This window comes from Oncorhynchus mykiss, chromosome 1, assembly GCF_013265735.2.
Source record: "Oncorhynchus mykiss isolate Arlee chromosome 1, USDA_OmykA_1.1, whole genome shotgun sequence".
In the NCBI taxonomy this organism is placed as follows: domain Eukaryota; kingdom Metazoa; phylum Chordata; class Actinopteri; order Salmoniformes; family Salmonidae; genus Oncorhynchus; species Oncorhynchus mykiss.
The window spans coordinates 64,457,465-64,477,813 of record NC_048565.1 but is presented as its reverse complement, the minus strand read 5'-3'; the positions used below and the strand labels follow the sequence as shown (position 1 = coordinate 64,477,813).

General features: G+C 39.3%; 2 protein-coding genes across 6 annotated transcripts in view; one reads left to right on the top strand and one right to left on the bottom strand.

The window, feature by feature from the left end:
* LOC110526894 (inositol polyphosphate-5-phosphatase A) overlaps positions 1–5,412 on the top strand; it is a 263,180-nt gene extending 257,768 nt beyond the window's left edge. For 2 of the 4 annotated variants that reach the window (XM_036982718.1, XM_036982729.1), the window contains 3 exons: positions 2,524–2,592; positions 3,521–3,557; positions 3,807–5,412. In XM_036982718.1, the coding sequence (XP_036838613.1) occupies positions 2,524–2,592; positions 3,521–3,557; positions 3,807–3,844 (144 nt within the window). In that variant the 3' untranslated portion in view covers positions 3,845–5,412. Of the gene's footprint in view, positions 1–2,523; positions 2,593–3,520; positions 3,609–3,806 lie in introns of all 4 variants that reach the window. The other 2 variants (XM_036982713.1, XM_036982722.1) reach the window with 1 other exon arrangement.
* Positions 5,413–6,729: 1,317 nt separating this feature from the next.
* LOC110526877 (homeobox protein Nkx-6.2) lies at positions 6,730–9,291 on the bottom strand. 2 transcript variants are annotated; one of them, XM_021608067.2, is made up of 3 exons: positions 8,497–9,291; positions 7,932–8,125; positions 6,730–7,514 (listed from the first exon to the last, which is right to left on the bottom strand). In XM_021608067.2, exons 1-3 carry the CDS (start codon positions 8,909–8,911, stop codon positions 7,266–7,268), a joined length of 858 nt encoding a protein of 285 aa, XP_021463742.2. In that variant the 5' UTR covers positions 8,912–9,291; the 3' UTR covers positions 6,730–7,265. The 2 variants fall into 2 exon arrangements, with proteins under 2 accessions (XP_021463742.2, XP_021463747.2); XM_021608072.2 differs by having other exon boundaries at positions 7,932–8,104; positions 8,497–9,290.
* Between the last annotated feature and the right edge of the window lie 11,058 nt (positions 9,292–20,349).

Below are 20,349 nucleotides of genomic sequence, written 5' to 3'. Positions count from 1 at the left end.
CTTTCAGAGGTCGAGACAGCATCTGCGGTAGTGAGGGAGAGCGAGAGATGGTCGAAAACAGCAGGTCCGGGACAAGGTAGCACGTCCGATGAGCAGGTTAGGGTTCCATAGCCGCAGGCAGAACAGTTTAAACTGGAGCGGCAGAATGACAAGATGGCACGCCTCGTGAACAAGTCAGGGTTCCATAGCCACAGGCAAGACAGCATAAAAACTGGATTGGCAGCACGACCAGGTGGACTGGGGATGGGGACAGCCAAGGGCTCAGGTCCTCTGGGTGGAGAGAGGGAAGGAGGGAGGGCGGGCGGACTGACCCTAGCCCCCCAGCACATAGACTATTGCTGCATAGATAGATACTGGAGGCTATCAGCCTAACTTACCATTTTCCATGATACTACAACTTTGACAAATGCATCCTTTTTTCTATTTTCCCTGTTGGTTGCAGTTGTCAGCAAAGGAGTGGGTATAAATCTGTCATTTCAATTTACACTCAGATGTCCCATCTTTCCTTTAATCAGCCCAATGAATAGACTACGTTTCTCCACCTATTTGATTACTGTGGTTTTTAAGGTGACAAGAGGAAAAATGTGTTTTGTCTGAAAATGCACTCTCACACTTGATTAAATTGGAGATAGTCCCTGACAAGAGAACTGTTGGAAGGCATCTGATGTGATTAATGAGACTAGGCCAGCTCTCGATTTAAGTGAAGGCAGCCACATCGACATGGCATGGCAGGTGTTCAGTAGGTAGAAAATGGTTAGAAATGGGGGTAAAACAGAGAGATACTGTCTGAACTTGTCCTAAATGAAAACGCCTATTTTTGCTTTCCGTTGCAAAACGCTTTCCAACGGTGTGCACTATTGAACATGACCCTGTATGGGGAGAAACTGGCCGGCTGTCCATGGAGAGGAGAGACCCTTTATTGACCACAACACCAGAGCAATCCCTTCTTCAACAATAGCACTTCTCTTCTGTAGCAGTGCCTGCCATTTATCTGATGGTCTCCGGGATAACAGCGCAGTACAGTAGTCCACTCCACAGTGTGAGTCTGCTCACAGCCACACACATCTTTGAGCCCCAGTACACAGGCGGGAGGAGGAAGTTGGCTTTCCTTTGTCCTGAACAAATTAGTCCTTTTTTTCTGTCCTCATCTACTGAGGCTATACAGGAAGGTTTGGCCTATCCACCTTTCCAAAACGCTTGCCCTCGTCATTTAAAAAAAAAAAAAAATTTAAGAGCCACCAAAAAGCCTTTCAATTGTTTCTATAAATAGTAGTTCTACAATTGATTGACTTTCTCAATTACAGGTTAATTGTTTAGAATTAAGGGAGCGGGCTGAGTCTCCTTATGTTAAAATGTTCACAGACTGGCTGATGATGCACTGAGCAGACACACACACACCACAGACACACACAAACACTCAGTCACCCCCGGGCAGCGTTACAGATTGTTGAGACATGGGCCTGTAAACAGGCGTCCGAGTGGCATCATCTATCATGGCACGGTCGGTTAACTCGCCATCATGTTATTTTCTGCTTGCCGAGCCCTAACACGCCAAAGGTTGCCCGCCGCCTTCGCGGCACAGCGCCGAAGTGTGGAAGCGTGGTAATGAATGCTCAGCGGAGCGAGCGCTCTGTTTCTGCAGGAGGGCCCTGGTAATTTGTTTATCTGTCTAAAGATTATGCAGGCCGAAAATCCACAGTTTTATGCTGCCTTTGTAAATTATCAAGTCTGTATGTGATGAATGTATCCAGGGCTGTCTGCAGCAACTCAGGCATTTGGCAGGCGGTTGGGGAAAGTGCTAGAGCGTGGCCCCTCAGAGAGTCGGAGTGAGGTACCCCACCGTGAGGTGCACGCCAGCGCACCGGTGACCTTAGACTAGCAGGATTGGTTTGAAGTTAATTTGGATTTAAGTTTATGGCCCATTCTGAAGCTACTCTTGTGTTACTTCTCAAGTGGCGCTGTTATTCACCTAATCACAGCTGACCGCTCTGACTATTTAAAAAGGATTTAGTTCTACCAGATAAATATGATTTATTATACTCTAGGCCTGAGATGAATGTCTGTGTTTGACACTTCCTTTGTGTGAGATATGGAACATGATTCATTCATATACTGAATGAGTGCATTTGTTTGGGAGGTAAATATGGTCTTGGCACAGTTCACGTCTACTCACTCAATTCAATCTTCAAGGAAATGGTGCAATATTGAGTTGTAAAGGTGTATTTAACACTATTTAAACCCTGTTGTTAGTTATAAAGAAGGCATATGCATTTAGGGGTAGGCTAATACTTTAGGACCAGATTTACTTATAGCTCACGAAATGTCTAAGATAATAAGATTCAACTAGTAACATTGTTCAATTTTAACAAAATAAACAAATGTTTACCTCAAAATGGCAACAAATACAATTATTTTGCACTCTGGTAGGAATATTGTCTCTCTCATTTATGTTTATTGTTTGTTTACATGTTTATACTACTCTGTATTCAGCGTTGTGTTAATGTCTTGCCTTTTTTTTCTCAGCCTGAAAATGAGGAGAAATACTTGGTCTACGACAATATAGGGCCCAATGTCTGCATGGGGGACCACAAGGTAACATCACAGGCCTAGCCCACTTCTGGGTTGTAATTGTGTTGTGCCTGTTTTTGGGCGTGTGTTTTGTCTGTCTGCATGGATTTGTGTGTGTGATTTGGCTGTGTGAGATCAAGTACATTATTTCATCACGTTCTATTGTTTCAATTGAAAACTAAGAGTTTGCACTATTGAAATGTAGGGTTTCCAGTCATTTTCAATTAATGTTATTCCGTATTGTCCCTGATTTTGAAGAATATGACTCGTAAATTAGATTAGTACGACTACCTTACCTTATCATAACCAAAAAACTAGTACTCCATTGACCTATTACTGCAATTGCTTATGAACACATTCTGCATGTGTCTATAGTGAAACCAAAAGTTGGCTGTGAACAGTCATATTGTGATCAGAGGTTCTTTTGTCATGCTGACTATATAGACAGTATTTAACGCAGTCCGTCCAGTCTGCAATGTTAGGCAGTGGCTGTTAAGCTGACAGAGAGAGAGCGAGAGAGGTGCCTTGAAGCTGAAGTCCTCAGTCTTTCATCATTACATACTGTGGACTGGACAGTAGTGTGTGTGTGAGGTGACCGGGGCAGTGAAACAGACTCCACCAGACCTAGGCCAAGAACCACACGCACCCGCTAAAATCACATTCTGCTATGTTTTTTTTTTAAAAGGTCCAATGTAGTTTGCTTGCAGGAGGAAATATGTGCACCCCTTGGTATGCGAGTTTAGGCTGTGTGTAATGGATGGTTGTGTGTGTGTGTGTGTGTGTGTGTGTGTGTGTGTGTGTGTGTGTGTGTGTGTGTGTGTGTGTGTGTGTGTGTGAGAGGGAGATAGTGGGCTTTAAACTTGAATTGCCCCCCTTGCCTTTGGCCCTTCCACTCAGGGCAGGACTGTTGCTAACTGTCTTATTTGTCTTTCTTTGTCTGTCTGTCTGGCAGCCTGTCTACCTGTCGTTTCGATTAACAGCCGGGGCAGGTAAACCTAATGCAAATAAGCACAAGTGTTGTAACGTGCAGTGATGTCGTGGTAAATATTTTTTCTTTATTATTATGAATAAATGATTGTTATTATTGCTTTTTACTGTTATTAATGATTAATAATAATATATTTATTATTATGCTTTCACGTCCTTCATCTTTTGCATATTTTGTTCCTTTGTGTAACACATGGCCTGATGCTGATGCAGTATTCTCATGGCGTGTGTGTGTGTGTATGTTTTGTCAGGGAAGTGGTGCCAAAGGGTGGAGAAGATCTCTGCCTGAAGGGCCTCTGTGATAAGAACCAAGAGTTGGACACCAACACACACACAAACACACACACGGAAGACCCTATACAGACTGTTCAGCAGTGCTGACCAGTTGCAGTCGTTCTAACACTTCATCCATACAAGCTGTTGTTTTTCCACACAACACATCAGTATCTGGACTTCCCACCCGAGAGACGTTTGAGATAAGACACACCTCACTGACCTTACCATTGCTACGCGCACCCCATTCCCCCGGAAGAAGGAAAAAAACTATTTTACAGCCTTGTTGCCAAAACTCTAGTAGAAATCAGTCTTAACTACGTTATTTTAGATACCATACTTGCAATTGTAGGTATGTCTCTATGTATAGAAGCTACTTCCATACAGTATGTAAGATGTTTTTAAAAAGTGCAATGCAAAAAAAAAAATAGTATATCTATATTGTTAGGTTTATTTGTACATTGGACAGTTTCACATGGAGTTGTTGATGGTTTTAGTGCCATTGTCACTCTTCTGACCAAACTTTGTGGTCCCACTATTTAGAATAGAAACATATTTTCGGGTTCATTTCAATTACTTTTTATTTCATTTTTATTTTGTCGTTGCTGACTTGTGTGCCTAACACACTGCCATGCCTCACGCATCAGCTGAATCTCATTTTATATACTGTACTTTTTAAAGAGAGAATTTATCATTCTTAACAAAATTGTTATGAAGTATATGGAGACAATATGGCTCCTTTGAATCTATCATTACAAGTGAGAAAAAAACAAACACTTTTTAGCCAACATGATTCATACTTTATAGTGTATCCAATTATGTTTTAAGCAGTGCCATAGACCATGCAAGTATATAAGATTGTTTCATATATAGCACTCACATTATTATTATTCTAACTTATTTCTATGTAATGATATTATGGTTCTGAATGTGATGTTTTTAGATAGGCTTTGGTATTCTTTAAAAAATGTCAAGGTCTTTTTTTTCTTCTTTTTTTTACTGCATTATGGTGCCAAGTATACACAAAATGAAGTGTGAAAAGTCAACATAAAATACACCAGTCCAACTGATAGATAAAGGCCTTGATTTAACATTGTAAAAAAAAAAACTTTAAAAAAAACGCTAAAGGCAGGAAAGACTTGAGAGAATTGCTTTTTAATTTTGTATGTAGCCTTCAACAGCCTTCATTGCTATGTTGCAAATAATTTCCTCTCATCGCTCGTTAGAGCATTAAACTGCAATTAGGGGAGGCTGTTGTTGAAAAGCGAACGTTTCCTGTTATTGATTTAATTTACTACACTACAGAGCTCAGACTGTGTGAAGCCGTTAGATTGCTCCTTGAGTTTTCCGTCTAAATCACCGCAAGTTGAAATGATTTTGTGCCTGCTGCAGACTTCATGTTGTCTTGACAGTGTGATTTGGTTCGTGGGCAAAACTGCTTGTGTTTCCCGCTGGTCACGTGTTAAGAGAAGCGGCAGTTTGTTCACTCCTTTCAGCAGATAGAGATTATATTCTACCCAATGGACGGCATGGCCTCTAGTGTTGATTATGCGGTTCTCAAGCAATAAAACCATTAGAACTAAATGGGTGTTTTGTCATTATTCCACCGCATGTATCACTTCAGCATTGCGTCTGTACCACACAAGAAGATGCTATTGACAACGCCTACTTATTTGTGGATCTTGATGAATTTGCACGCATGGCCAGTGGACACAACCCTCCCTACTGAAGCTATGTGCACAAGAAGATTAAAGTTCAAAGATGAATATTTCCAAAGATGCTCGTGCTTCCATGGTGAAGTTCGTGGTATCACGTCAAGTTAAACCATGCAGCCTAAAGTATCCACGTTGGTAATTACTCTGATATAGGCAATGATTATTGCAGATAGACTGGCACTGGAGCAGAGCTACAGAAAACAACGATGGATGATGAAAAGTGGCCAAATTCTGTTTTCAAAGTTAGAACCAGTGCAGTCATGTAATAACTCCAAGAAATGTAATAGAGCAATAATGAAACGTGTATCGAAATGCATACAAAATGCAATATGTAGTTAAATGAATTATATTTGTTATATTTGAATGGATTATATTTGTTCCAGAAATGCAGGTTATTAAATGAGGGCTTTAATTAGCCTATAGAAATGTAATTATCCTATTGCGCTTTAAGCCTGAATAAATGTATAATGTCCCAATATTTAATAACACCTACACATCAGAGGTGTTAGTTCAACAACAACAAAAAATCGAAACTGTTCTGAAATGTGTGAAGTCTAAAATACTTAGTCGAGATATGCTAGTCTACACACTCATACTCTTCTTCAAAATATGATATCCACATTAAAGTGCAGACAATAAATTGGCCTAAACTATAATAGGTTGTAATTTGGGGATGTGACGCAAACCTATATAGGTTAACCTAAACAACACCCCATTCCAGTTACCATGTTATATGTGGCTTTGTAAATCTAAACATTTTCATTTTTGTAACATAGAGCAAATTATGATTAGATTTTATATGTAGACTATATTTATGCAATTCATTAGGCTATGCGTAAATGCATACAGTAGGTCTAGCATTTGTAGGCCTGATCACCACCATCACAACGCCGTTGTTAAAAAAAAGTAACATCTTGAAAACAACTAAAGTTTCAGAAGACTATTATACTTTACTATTATACTTTCACCAACGCAACTAACATTGAGCTATTCCGACTTGGGCAAGGTTTACTTTGATGGTCTTGGATAAAGGAAGATAACAGGTTTCCGATTAATATAATTGACCATACCCGCCTTTTTCAGCTATTGAGTGGGTCCCAATCAATTTCAGACTATTGGTAGGCAGCCTAAGTCAATGAAGAGTAATTTCAGTGAAGTGGAACAAAATTCCATATTAAAAACAAACGCTTGTTAAATAATTTATTCATAATACAAAGTTTTTTTTTCTTCCATCTTCGCGGAAGCAATGATACTCTCTTATTCCAACAAACGATTATCCAGTTCTCTATTTTTGTTTGATGAGGTGAAACAAATTCCTTCAAATTATAAAATAAAACAGTTTAGATCGTTAAAACAAGCTTTTTACATAATTTACAACGTTTGCATTCATACATTGTGTACCTTGAATTTATAATGGTAAAGGTGGAGAGATGGGCGACATTATTCTGCAATATATAACAAAATTAAGCTACAATATTGAGAAGGTATATGCTTATCGGGATTTGCGGGAAAGGCCTGCCATTTCTTGTTTACATTGGTTTAATAACATAACTTACTCAGTAAAAAATATATACATCTCACATTTTCGTCTGTACAACATAAATCATTCATACCACCCATCAGCGCCCTTTCTCTCCTTTTGAACAATTTATACCCTGGTTAAATTAGCTTTAGAAGCATCGTGGAGTGTTTGAGTCTTTTCTCGACAAGTTCTCAATGTCATCACAAGGTGTCCGAGCTATTGCTGCATGGACTGATCAAGGAAAGGTTTGTAGCCTTGTGCTTTTTCAGAAGTCTCGTGATTTTTTCGTCATCCGAATTTGGGTCCAGAGGTTTGTTGTACTCGTCGTCGTCCTCATTGTCCGAGCTTTCCTTCATCTTCTCAGTTTCAGAGTCATGTTTCTTTTTGGCTGTTGCCATTTCCGCTGCGTGTCTCTTCCGCCATTTGGTTCTCCTGTTTTGAAACCATACCTATTGGGAGAAGGAATAACATACAATTAGCCACTTAATACATACAATAATAACTAATTATATTATTGGTAGTATAGGTAGAAATTATTATTCCAACATAAAAGTAATTATCTGAGTCGGAGCCAAGAAAATACCTTGCTAAACATGAAGTTAGCCAACTAATAGCTCCAATTGCATAATAATGACAACATAATAACAACATAGGCTAATACCAATAATGTTAACCATATTGCCAATAATAATAATAATAATAATAGTCCTACTAATAATACGCCTGTTAAACATAACTTATAATAAAGCATACTACACACAGAACAGCCAAATATGCCAATAATAATTTTAAGATAATCATCTATAAATAACGGCTTCATTACATTTTAATTAATGTCAAAGGATAACTCAAGTAATGATAGATACCTTGACTTGACTTTCAGTCATTCCCAAAGAGTAAGCCAGTCGAGCTCTTTCTGGGCCAGCAAGGTATTTCGTCTGTTCAAAGGTTTTCTCCAATGCAAAAATTTGCTGTCCAGAAAAAGTTGGTCTGGAGTGTTTTTTCTTGCCATCCTTGTCGAGCATCATGTTTTGTTGAGCTACAAAAAAGATTGAAGAGTCTAGTCAAAAATATGTAAACACAACAGTGATTAGTATTTCAACATCAGTAGTAAACAGTTCTCACGATTTCACTCCTGGAGAGGGACTTTGTGTTGACTAACATAGCTAGGCTTTCACATTAATTAAAACATTGATAAAATTTTATAAAAAGCAACCGATATAAATGGAAAGCCCATCGAATAATTATGTATAGGTCTTTAATATAAGTTAAGTTATTAAAAGTGATTTACAAGAAGCAGCACAAAATAAGCTATCCAACAAATTCAACAGATGTCTGCATTAAACAAGTAAAACATTTTTGAGCAGCCTACAGAAAAGTTGTACATTTCTATAACATTTTGCACTCGACACAGCCAGACAGCGAACTTACTAGGACAGGGCACTCGAGGATCCCTCCAAGGGGAGCTCTGCATCACTCCAGGCCAGAATATGGGTGCTCTCCCTGGGAGCTCCGTCAGGGGCTTCGGGTACCGAGAAACGGCCGCTGGGTTAAAGTACATTCCTGCGGTGGTGGCCAAGCCGTTTATCCTTGGAAAGCCAGAGAGCAGCTGTCCAGCTGAGTTGATAGGTCTACCCAAGATATCGCTAATTCCATGTGGTGTCCCCAGGGCAAGCTGTGAGTTCAAATGAGTAAGAGAATGCGCCTTGAAGCCCGCATGATTCTGCAAAGTGTAGGGAAATAAAGACGTCTTCATCTCGGTCATGTTGTGCAATGCTGCCAGCGGTGTACTGCCTAGGACGAAAGCACTCTGCCGGTTAGCATCCATCTGCCCAACAGCTAACATTGGAGAGCATGAACCACCAAATTCGCTCGAGTAAAAATAACAATAAACCGAGGAAAGGAATATAAAGGTGCTGAACTGGTTGATAAGCAGAGGCCACTACAGGTGCTTCAGACGTATATCCTGGATACCGCAGCCACTGAACACTTCCGAAAACAAAAACACTTATTTAGGAGAGAAGTTCTCTTGCGTTGTCGGGCAATAGTTTGATCGAAAATTTCTCTCCAATTCAGACTGTCAATAGTGAGCTTGCCGCATGCGTCCACAACGAGAATCCACTCGGAAGTTAGAGGATCTGATTTCGTTTTTTTTGTGGTTTTGATGGTGACCATAACGGTCGGCTTTCTTCGTAAATTGACTCGAGCTATGGTGTGAGTGAAGCGGGATGCACTGATAACGGCGCAGCCACCTGCATACGCATTTTCCCCATTGGATAATGTTGAGTGAGAGCGCTCTCTGATTGGAGGGAACACACTCGGTTACTTTTCATATGCGCCACTTGGACATAGCCACACTATTAATACATTTAATATATTACTGTACTATTAATGATGCATCGTACTGTAGAAATAATTGTTTCAAGATTTGACTAAAATTATGCATTTACATTATGACCCATTACCGATGACAATGTAAGTAGACTACATCATTAAACTCAATACAATTATGCCGCAGGGCCTACTGATTTCATTGTTACCAGTGATTTGAAGGAGGTTGAAGATAAGATTACACGCATTTCTAGAAGACACATCCAGTAGCCTATTAATTGAAAAGTATGCTTTGTGTGTAGGCGATGTGTTGTTGATGTGTAATAAGTATATAGAGTACGCTTTATGTGTTGTGGATGTATAACAAGCATATAGACTAGGCATACTTAACTAAAGTTTGCCTTTTAGAAAATGATTAATCAAATCTATTTCAGAGCAAGATAAAATAACTGACCACAATAATTGATATTTTTCTGATGCCATAACGGATTCATTGGGGTGCATAGTTGTGGGGTTATCTTGAAATGTTCTGTAAATGCTGTAAAAAAAAAAAAAAAAAAGATTTTAAAAATAAATATTCGTTTAAAAGTACCCTTATCTTTGTTTAATGTGACACAGTCAATATTTCTTTTTCAGTGTGCGGGTCTAGATAAACTCATAGATAGGCTAAGTGAGTCTTAACGATGGTATCACTTGGCCTACACAATAGAAAATTAGATCAGCCATTGTATCTGTATCACGGTCACTGATCAGATACACAGATGCATCATATTTGCCTGGTACCCTATATATGTCCAAACTGACAACTAAACAGTGTAACAAACACAGACCTAATGTGACCTTTTTCATTACTCAAATTATCATTGTTGTTTTTTCATTATTTTCATCATGAGATGTGACCTGGACTGAAAAAAAAGCGCGTGTCTCAAGACGTCATCAAGTTGAGTGCTGCTTCAAGCCACGGCGCTAATATTTTATGGGAGACGCGAATGTTGTTAGAGTGAAATATGGCTACCTTAGCATTTGAAAGGCTTCAGCGAATCTACCTTGGACATTTAAAAGCAGAGTGAAGAACGCTTATTCTAAGGGTTTGGAAAAGTAAAGGTTTTCCAATTTTGCACTGCATTTCTTTATTTAGATGAGAATTACACATTTCAACAGGCCTATCTATAAATTATATAGGGGAAAAGAGATAAAAGTGGACTACAGTTTGTGACCTTTTCAAACGTGTTAAAAACATGAATAATACAACAATTAGATTTCAGATATTTGTTTTTTCATTGTTTTTTATTTTAGGCCATATTGGATAATATAATGTTATTGACAATATATTATTTAACTATTTAACCGGACATAAATAGTGATGAAAACAATATTTATCTGTCCTTCATTTTCACCGTCATAGGAAAGTTCAATACACCAGTGACTGTTTGGCTATTAGGAAACAATCAATCACTGAATAACTGAAATCGCACAGAGAATAATGTAAGAAAAACGAATTATCATCATTAACTTATAGATATTTTTTTATGTGCAGTTTTTATCAACTAACTTTTTGGAATGCATTCTCCAGGCCAACTTTTCTGTCACTGGTGTGCACACCAATCTATACATCTGTTATTAGCAGCACCGTCGATTTAAAACCTGCTCTAGCTATATCTTTACTTTAACATAAACATATTTTCACTAATTACAGGAGACCTTTATTATGGAGTTTTATTATAGGCTAAACGTTTATATGATATTTCATAATTTTTAGACAGTCTTCCAGCTTATTAATAAAAAAAACAAACATTCAGGGATTTTATTTATATCACCCTGTAAACGCATTAATTTGTTATTACTGTACGTATTAATATTACAATTATTACATGTAAGGTATTCGAAATATAGAAATATATAATTATTTTAATTATAATTATTATTACTATTATTATTATCATCATCAATATAAGTAATTGACTGTTGTTTGCATTGGCAAGGGTAACCTGTATGCAATAAGCAAGTGTGCTTAATCACTGCCAATCACCTTGCATGTAAAAAAAAAAAAAAAAAAAAAAAAAGACATTAAAATAATTACAATTATAATTAAACGTAGGCTAATTTCTGAATGAATTGTTATAATTGTTTGATATCTCATGGGTGAATTAAATTATTGATACAAATCTGTGGGAAAAAACTAGTCAACTATAACGTTGACGTAAACGTAGTCAACTATAACATTGATGTAAACCATTTGACATAAAATGTCAGCGGCACGATTCCCAGATTATAGTTTCGAAGAGCCCTCTAGTGGCGTCAAGAAGAGTTGTTTACACATTTGCTAAACATAGGTAAGTAGGCTAGAATGAAAAATAGGCCTAGGTGACCGACCAAACAACCACTAAAGGCATAACACACACTTTACGCTAGATATGAGCGTCTGTTGAGTGATTAACAAGTTTTGTTTCAAGTGAGAAAATGTCCCTCCTATACAATCCTGTGCAACACAGAGCATCCATCAACCATCAGTATATTCTGCCTTCATTGGAGAAGATCCCAATAATTGCCACTTCTACTCAGTTACTTGTAGTTAGATAGTTACTTGGTAAGCAGTTAATGGTTTGATTAGTCGTTTTTTTGGTTGTTATATTTAATCAATAAGGCCCGAGGGTGTGGTATATGACCAACATATCATGGCGTTGTGCTGTCCTGTGTCATTTCCAACACCTGGTGTATTCATTGATAATCATTAATGATCTGATTATTGTTTCAGTAGGCTAATATTAACTGAGTTAGGCTGCACTTCAAGCCTACTAAATTCAAATCCAAAATAGAGAATAGGCCTGGGTATTATTTATCTTTGATATTGAACCGATAATTAATTAAAGGATGTTCACGTACATAGTTTTATTCATCTTAATGATGATGCAGCAGACCTGTTATTTGTGGTAGGTCTATAAAATGTTCTTGTTATTGGAAAATCACCTGAACTTCCATTGCATAACAATTGTGTTGTTAGTGATAGTCCACAAACCTTTTTTTGAGGTTGATGTGGGTCATGTGTTCTAAAACTTGTGTATAGGCCTATACTATTTTCCATAGCCAACTAGAATATTTGCTCAGTCTACAGTTCACGTACGTACAGCGCATTCAGAAATGATTCATACCCCTTGACTTAATCCACATTTGTTGTGTTACAGCCTGAATTCAAAATGGATTTTCTTTTAAATGTTCTCACCCATTTACAAGCAATACCACATAATGACAAAGTGATAACATGTTTTTATCATGTTTTGTCTTTGGCAACAAATACAGTTGTGAATCTTTCTGGGTAAATCTCTAAGAGCTTTGCACATCTGGATTGTACAATATTTGCACATTTTTATTTTGGAAATTCTTCAAACTCTGTGAAGTTGGTTGTTGATCATTGCTAGACAGCCATTTTCATGTCTTGCCATAGATTTTCAAGCCAATTTAAGTCAAAACCTTAACTAGGCTACTTAGGAGCATTTCATGTCATCTTGGTAAGCTATTGTCCTGCTGAAATGTGTATTTGTCTCCCAGTATCTGTTGAAAAGCAGAATGAAGCAGATTTTCCTCTGTAATTTTGCCTGTGCTTAGCTCTATTCTGTTTGTTTTTATTTGTTATCCCCCAAAAAACTCCCTAGTCCTTGCCAATGACAAGCATACCCATAAAATTATGCAGCCACCACCGTGCTTAAAAATATGAAGAGTGGTACTCAGTGATGTGTTGTTGGATTTGCCCCAAACATAACACTTTGTATTCAGGACATAAAGTACTTTTCTTTGCCACATTTTTAGCAGTTTTACTTTAGTGCCTTATTGCAAACAGGATGCATGTTTTTAATATTTTTCTTCTGTACAAGCTTCCCTCTTTTCACTCTAGGTTAGTGTTGTGGGGTAACTACACTGTTGTTGTTTTCTCCTATCACAGCCATTAAACTCGAACTGTTTTAAAGTCACCCTTGGCATCATGGTGAAATCCATGAGCGATTTCCTTCCTCTCCGGCAGCTGAGTTAGGAAGGACGCCTGTATCTTTGTAGTACTGGTTGTATATATACACCATCCAAAGTGTAATTATTAACTCACCATGCTGAAAGGGATAACCTCCCTGGGCAGTGTGGTTGAATCTGTGTTTGAAATTCACTGCTCGTCTGAGGGACCTTACAGATAATTGTATGTGTGGGGTACAGCGATGATGTAGTCATTCAAAAATCATGTTAAACACAGTTAGTCCGTGCAACTTATTATGTGACTTGTTAAGCAAATGTTTAATCCTGAACTTATTTAGGCATCCCATAACAAAGGGGTTGAATACTTATTGACTTAAAAGACACTTCAGATTTTCATATTTCTTTTCTTACTTTCTGAAGACACGGTAGGCCCAATGTACACTTTTCCCAGAAGCGTCTCATTAAAGTGTGTCTCACCTTACTCTACTGTCACTATCATCTCTCTTAAGCATGAAACACACCAATAATCACACTTCTGATATGTACTCAATACAGTGGGAGGCCATTCCTTTCATTCTACTTGTACAATAGCAATGCTCGTCAGTACATCCATGGATGAGCCAGTCACACTTCATATGCAATGTAGGCTATGGGATGGTAGCCAAGTGCACAGATGCAATGCACACAATGCTAAATACTTCCTCTAAGCTAGCTAACCCCTGTAGCTATTATTGACATAATTAAATCACAATGGATTAGCTAGATTCCATGAAACAGCTGCCTGAGTTAACTGCTGGGTTAGTGCAGGGACCTTAGCTAGCTAGCTATGTTGTGCTAGCTAGCTAATATGCTAATGTTAGCTAGCTAGCTAAACATTTCTCCCACCGGAGCGGCATCTGTTGTCAAACTGGGAAAGCTGTTCTGATTCTGTGGCCTACCCTCTACGTGGTGGAGGCCCGTCAGGAAGTCCAGGATCCATTTGTAGTGGGAGGTGTTTAGTCCCAAGGTCCTTAGCTTAGTGCTGAGCTTGGAGGGCACTACGGTGTTGAATGCTGAGCTGTAGTCAATGAACAACATTCTCACATAGGTGTGTTCCTCTTGACTAGGTGAGAAAGGGCAGTGTGGAGTGCAATAGAGATTGCCTCATTTGTGGATCAGTTGGAGTGGGTCCTTGTGAATGTTAACCTGTTGAAAGGTTTACTCACATTGCCTATGGAGAGCGTGATCACACAGATGTCCGGAACAGTGGGTGCTCTCATGCATGGTTCAGTGTTGCTTGCCTCGAAGCGAGCATGAAAAGCATATCTCGTCTGGTAGGCTTGCGTCACTGGGCAGATCATGGATGGGTTTCCCTTTGCAATCCGTGATGGTTTGCAAGCACTGCCCCATCTGATGAGTGTCAAAGCTGGTGCAGTATGATTAGATCTTAGTACAATATTGACACGCCTGTTTTACGGTTCATCGGAAGGCATAGCAGGATTTTTTATACACGTCCAGATTAGTGACCTGCTCCTTGAATGCGGCAGCTCTAGCTTTTAGCTCAGTGCGGAAGTTGCCTGTAATCCATAGCTTAGGATGTACAGTTGAAGTCGGAAGATTACATACACTTAGGTTGGAGTCATTAAAACTAGTTTTTCAACCGCTCCATAGCTATTTTTCAGGTCTCTCCAGATATGTTCGATCGGGTTCAAGTCCGGGCTCTGGCTGGGCCACTCAAGGACATTCAGAGACTTGTCCTGAAGCCACTCCTGCATTGTCTTGGCTGTGTGCTTAGGGTCGTTGTCTTGTTGGAGGGTGAACCTTCACCCCAGTCTGAGGTCCTGAGTGCTCTGGAGCAGATTTTCATCAACGATCACTCTGTACACTGCTCCATTCATCTTTGCCTCAATTGTGACTAGTCTCTCTGTCCCTGCCACAGAAAAACATCCCCACAGCATGATACTGCCACCACCATGCTTCACAGTATGGTGCCAGGTTTCCTCCAGACGTGACGCTTGGCATTCAAGCCAAAGAGTTGAATCTTGGTTTCATCAGACCAGAGAATATTGTTTCTCATGGTCAGAGTCTTTAGGTGCCTTTTGGCAAACTTCAAGCGGGCTGTCATGTGCCTTTTACTGAGGAGTGGCATCCGTCCGGCCACTCTACCATAAAGGCCTGATTGGTGGTGCTGCAGAGATGGTTGTCCTTCTGGAAGGTTCGCCCATCTCCTCAGAGGACTAGAGCTCTGTCAGAGTGACCATCGGGTTCTTGGTCACCTCCCTAACCATGGACCTTTTCTCCCGATTGCTCAGTTTGGCCGGGCAACCATCTCTAGGCAGAGTGTTGTTGGTTCCAAACTTCATCCATGTAAGAATGATCGAGGCCACTGTGTTCTTGGGGACATTCAATGTTGCAGAAATGTTTTGGTTCCCTTCCCCAGATCTGTGCCTCGACACAATCCTGTCTTGACACAATTCCTTCAACCTCGTAGCTTGGATTTGGCTCTGACATTCACTGTCAAATGTGGGACCTTATATAGACAGGTGGGTGCCATTCCAAATAATGTCCAATCATTTGAATTTACCACTGGTGGACTCCAATCAAGTTGAAGAAATATCTCAAGGAAATATCTCAAGGATGTTAAATGGAAACAGGATGTACTCGAGCTCAATTTCGAGTCTTATAGCAAAGGGTCTGAATACTTATGTAATTAAGGTATTTCTGTATTTTATATATATATATATATATTCTTATGAACTTCACCAGATAGATGTTGCTCTTAACTGTGATGATTATAAAACATAAACATATAAGTGTTCGCTTTACTGTGCTGTTTCATTTCATTTCATTTGTTTATTTAGAGTAGACACACGTCTTCTACGCCTGCATTGCTTGCTGTTTGGGGTTTTAGGCTGGGTTTCTGTACAGCACTTTGTGACATCAGCAGATGTAAGAAGGGTTTCATAAATACATTTGATTTGATGTCTATAATCTCGTGCATACGCGACGTGTCCATAAGGCTAGTGGAAGCTTTCCCTAAAGTACTGTACATTTCCTACATTTGAAAGGAAAGGCAGACTGCGCAATACGGACAGAGTATTGTTGAGTTGCAACTGTTGAGAAGCCCAGCCAGTCATGTCGAAATATTTCAAAATGCAATCACGGGAAAACATAGTTTGGAAAGCAAATGGCTATTGCTGTAAACAGAAAAAAAATGAAAAGACACGAAGCTGTCTGTTAGTTATCAAAATTCTCACCTTAATTGAGCCAACAATAGTATAGCTTATTGGCGCTAGCTGAGAGAATCAGCCATACCCCCTGCACATATTCACTCTTCATCATTTCTGGGGCATGTCCAATCAATTAAATTTACCACAGGTGGACTCCAATCAAGTTGTAGAAACATTTCAAGGATGGTCAATGGAAACAGGCTGCACCTGAGCTCAATTTCGAGTCTCGTAGTAAAGGGTCTGAATACTTATGTAAATAAGGTATTTCTGTTTTAAATATTTTATTAATTTGTAAACATTTCTAAAAACCTTTTTCAACTTCGTCATTAATGGTTATTGTGTGTAGGTTGCTGAGGATTTTTATTTATTTAATCAATTTTAGAATAAGGCTGTAGCAAAATGTGGAAAAAGTCAAGGGGTCTAAATCATTTCTGAAGTCACTGTAGTTGCCCAGGGCACAAGACTAACTTTTTTCATCACAGTCCCATAATCGCCCCGAAGTGCAATTTCAACCATCCCAAATTAAAATGTTTATTTTTATGTTTTGATATGCCAACATGGGTCTACTCTAGGACCTAGGTCATTCACAGCGATTTAAAATTATGCTAATAAGAGTACTACTGAAATAGATAAATGGGTCTGTCAACTGAGCCAGAAATTCACATGAAAAAATGTGCCTCTAAAAAGGCCAACATTGGAATAATATTCAAATACATTTTTTATAAATGTACAGGTAACTGACAAAATTAAAGAAACTGGCTCTCATGAGGTCCGCCACAGGAAAGGAGTCTTCCTTTCCTGTGGTGGTTACCTCTGCTGCAGAGGATAAATTCATTAGATTACCAGCCTCAGGAATTGCAGCCCAAATACATGCTTCACAGACTTCAAGACACATCTCAACATCAACTGTTCAGAGGAGACTGCAAGAATCTGGACTTCATGGTCGAATTGCTGCAAATAAATCAATACTAAATGACACCAATAATAAGAAGAGAATTGTTTGGGCCAAGAAACACGAGCAATGGACATTAGACCGGTAGAAATCTGTCCTTAGGTCTGACGAGTCCAAATTTGAGATTTTTGGTTCCAACTACTGTGTCTTTGTGAGACACAGAGTAGGTGACCGGATTATCTCGGCATGTGTGGTCCCCACAGTGAAGCATGGAGAAGGAGGTGTTATGGTGTGGGGGTGCTTTGCTGGTGACACAGTGAAATTGTAAAAATTAAAAAAGTTATAATTTCTGGTTAAAACTACACTAAATATAATCACGTCACCAAACAATGTATTCAAACACACTATTTTGCAAAGAAGGTCTACATTAGCTTCAACAGCACTCTGTAGGGTAGCACCATGCTGTAGCCGGAGGACAGCTAGCTTCCATCCACCTCTGGGTACATTGACTTCAATACAAAACCAAGGAGGGTCATGGTTCTTTGGACAATGTGTTAACAAACCTCCAAACAAGCTTCAATTCCATACACTCCTTCCGTGGCCTCCAACTGCTCTTAAACGCTAGTAAAACTAAATGCATGCTTTTCAACTGTTCGCTGCCCGCACCCGCCTGCCTGACTAGCATCACTACTCTGGACAGTTCTGACAGAATATGTGGACAACTGCAGATACCTAGGTGTCTGGCTAGACTGTAAACTCTCCTTCCAGGCTATTATTTAAAATCTCCAATCCAAAATTAAATCTAGAATTGGCTTTCTATTCCGCAACAAAGCCTCCTTCACTCACGCCGCCAATCATACCCTCATAAAACGGACTATCCTACCGATCCTCGACTTCGGCGATGTCATTTACAAAATAGCCTCCAACACTCTACTCAGCAAACTGGATGCAGTCTATCACAGTGCAACCCATTTTGTCACCAAAGCCCCATAATCGGCTGACCCTCGCTACATATTCATCGCCAAACCCACTGGCTCCAGGTCATTTATAAGACTTTGCTAGGTAAAGCTCTGCCTTATCTCAGCTCACTGGTAACGATAACAACACCCACCCATAACATGCGCTTCAGCAGGTATATCTCAACGGTCATCCGCAAAGCCAACACCTCCTTTGGCCGCCTTTCCTTCCAGTTCTCTGCTGCCAATGACTGGAATGAATTGCAAAAATGTCTGAAGCTGGAGACTCATATTTCCCTCACTAACTTTAAACATCAGCTATCCGTGCAGCTAACCAATCGCTGCAGTTGTTCATAGCCCATCTGTAAATAGCCCATCCAATCTACCTATCTCATCCCCATATTGTTTTTATTTACTTTTCTGCTCTTTCGCACACGAGTATTTCTACTTGCACATCTATCACTCCATTATTCATTTGCTAAATTGTAATTACTTGCTACTGTGGCCTATTTATTGCCTTACTTCCTCACGCCATTTGCACACACTGTATATACACTTTCTTTGTTTCTATTGTGTTATTGACTGTACGCTTGTTTATTCCATGTGTAACTCTGTGTTGTTGTTTGTGTTGCACTGCTTTGCTTTATCTTGGCCAGGTCGCAATTGTAAATGAGAACTTGTTCTCAACTGGCCTACCTGGTTAAATAAAGGTGAAGAAAATGGTTCTCAACCCCTTCCATAGATTTACACAGTCATTATGACAACTTCTGGAGGACGTCCTCTAACCTATCAGAGCTCTTGCAGCATGAACTGACATGTTGTCCACCCAATCAAAGGATCAGAATATTAATCTAGTACTGGAAGCATAAACTACAGGTAGCTAGCACTACAGTGAATAAAACGTGGCGAGTAGTTGACTCAAAGAGAGAGAAAGACAGTAGTTGAACAGTTTTGAACAAAATAATTTCTTCCAAAATGAAGGAGAAGCAATAGAGAAATAGAGAGAGATTTTCTCATTTTTTTTCACTTTCAGTTTCACTTAATTAGATAGAAAATGCAGATAGCTAGTTTAGCCTACTTAAACACCCTGCTCAAACAGAGGGATGTTATGTTAGCTAGCTGGCTATGACTTTCCAACACAACACTGGAACCCTTCCAAGTCAAGGTAAGCTTTTGCTTTGACTAATTTATTTCCACATTGCTGGATGATCGTAGCTGGTTCACTAACGCGTTAGTTCTATTAGCTAAGCTGACTATGACGTTACTTTAGCTAATATGGTGACAATGATGTAGGCTGTGTGCAGCGGTTTTGATTGGAAATAATTTTTTCTCCTGGTCACATACAGCTGATGTGTTGTACATTGAAGTCCACAAACAAAGGGACAAGGTGAAAGGAGGAGAAATGCGAGAAAAAATACAAGGTGGCTGCTATGAAAGTGAACTGTGTTTACGCGTGATCAGTGCTGTATTCATTCCACCAATTCTGTAGAAAAACAGAGGCAAACAGAACAAAACAGGGACAAACATGCATGAATTTGTCCAAACTCCCGTTCGCAACGATTGGACTAATGATTACACCCTATATCACCTAAAATGTGTCTCTCGACCTGTGTGCACCTTCTTTGTAAACTGTCATTCATAAGCTAGGTTTTAGCAACCTCATGACAGGAATAGGGAAATTCAAGTATCATGTTGTAGCCTAAACCCATCACTGTTACATTGAACTGGGTGAATGAAATATGAATGATGCCATCAAATATGATGTAATAGAAATAAGGCCATGCTCATGAACAAAAAAATTGTCCTCCCTCATCTTAAACGGCACTGACTGCCACTGCCTAAAAATGGTAAGCCTGGGGAAGTTCATAGCAGAAAAATAGCTAAATAGGGGTTGAGACCCGATGTAAATCAGTGATGCCTCGCTAATTAGATGCCTTGC

What these genes read in the sequence shown, in the direction of transcription:
- LOC110526877 (XM_021608067.2), bottom strand. Translation starts at nt 8,911, where the DNA reads ATGTTAGCTGTTGGGCAGATGGATGCTAACCGGCAGAGTGCTTTCGTC. An exon ending in TCCTCGAGTGCCCTGTCCTA is followed by an intron (nt 8,126 to 8,496) that starts GTAAGTTCGCTG and finishes ATTTTTGACTAG; the next exon opens with ACTCTTCAATCTTTTTTGTA. An exon ending in TGACTGAAAGTCAAGTCAAG is followed by an intron (nt 7,515 to 7,931) that starts GTATCTATCATT and finishes TTCTCCCAATAG; the next exon opens with GTATGGTTTCAAAACAGGAG.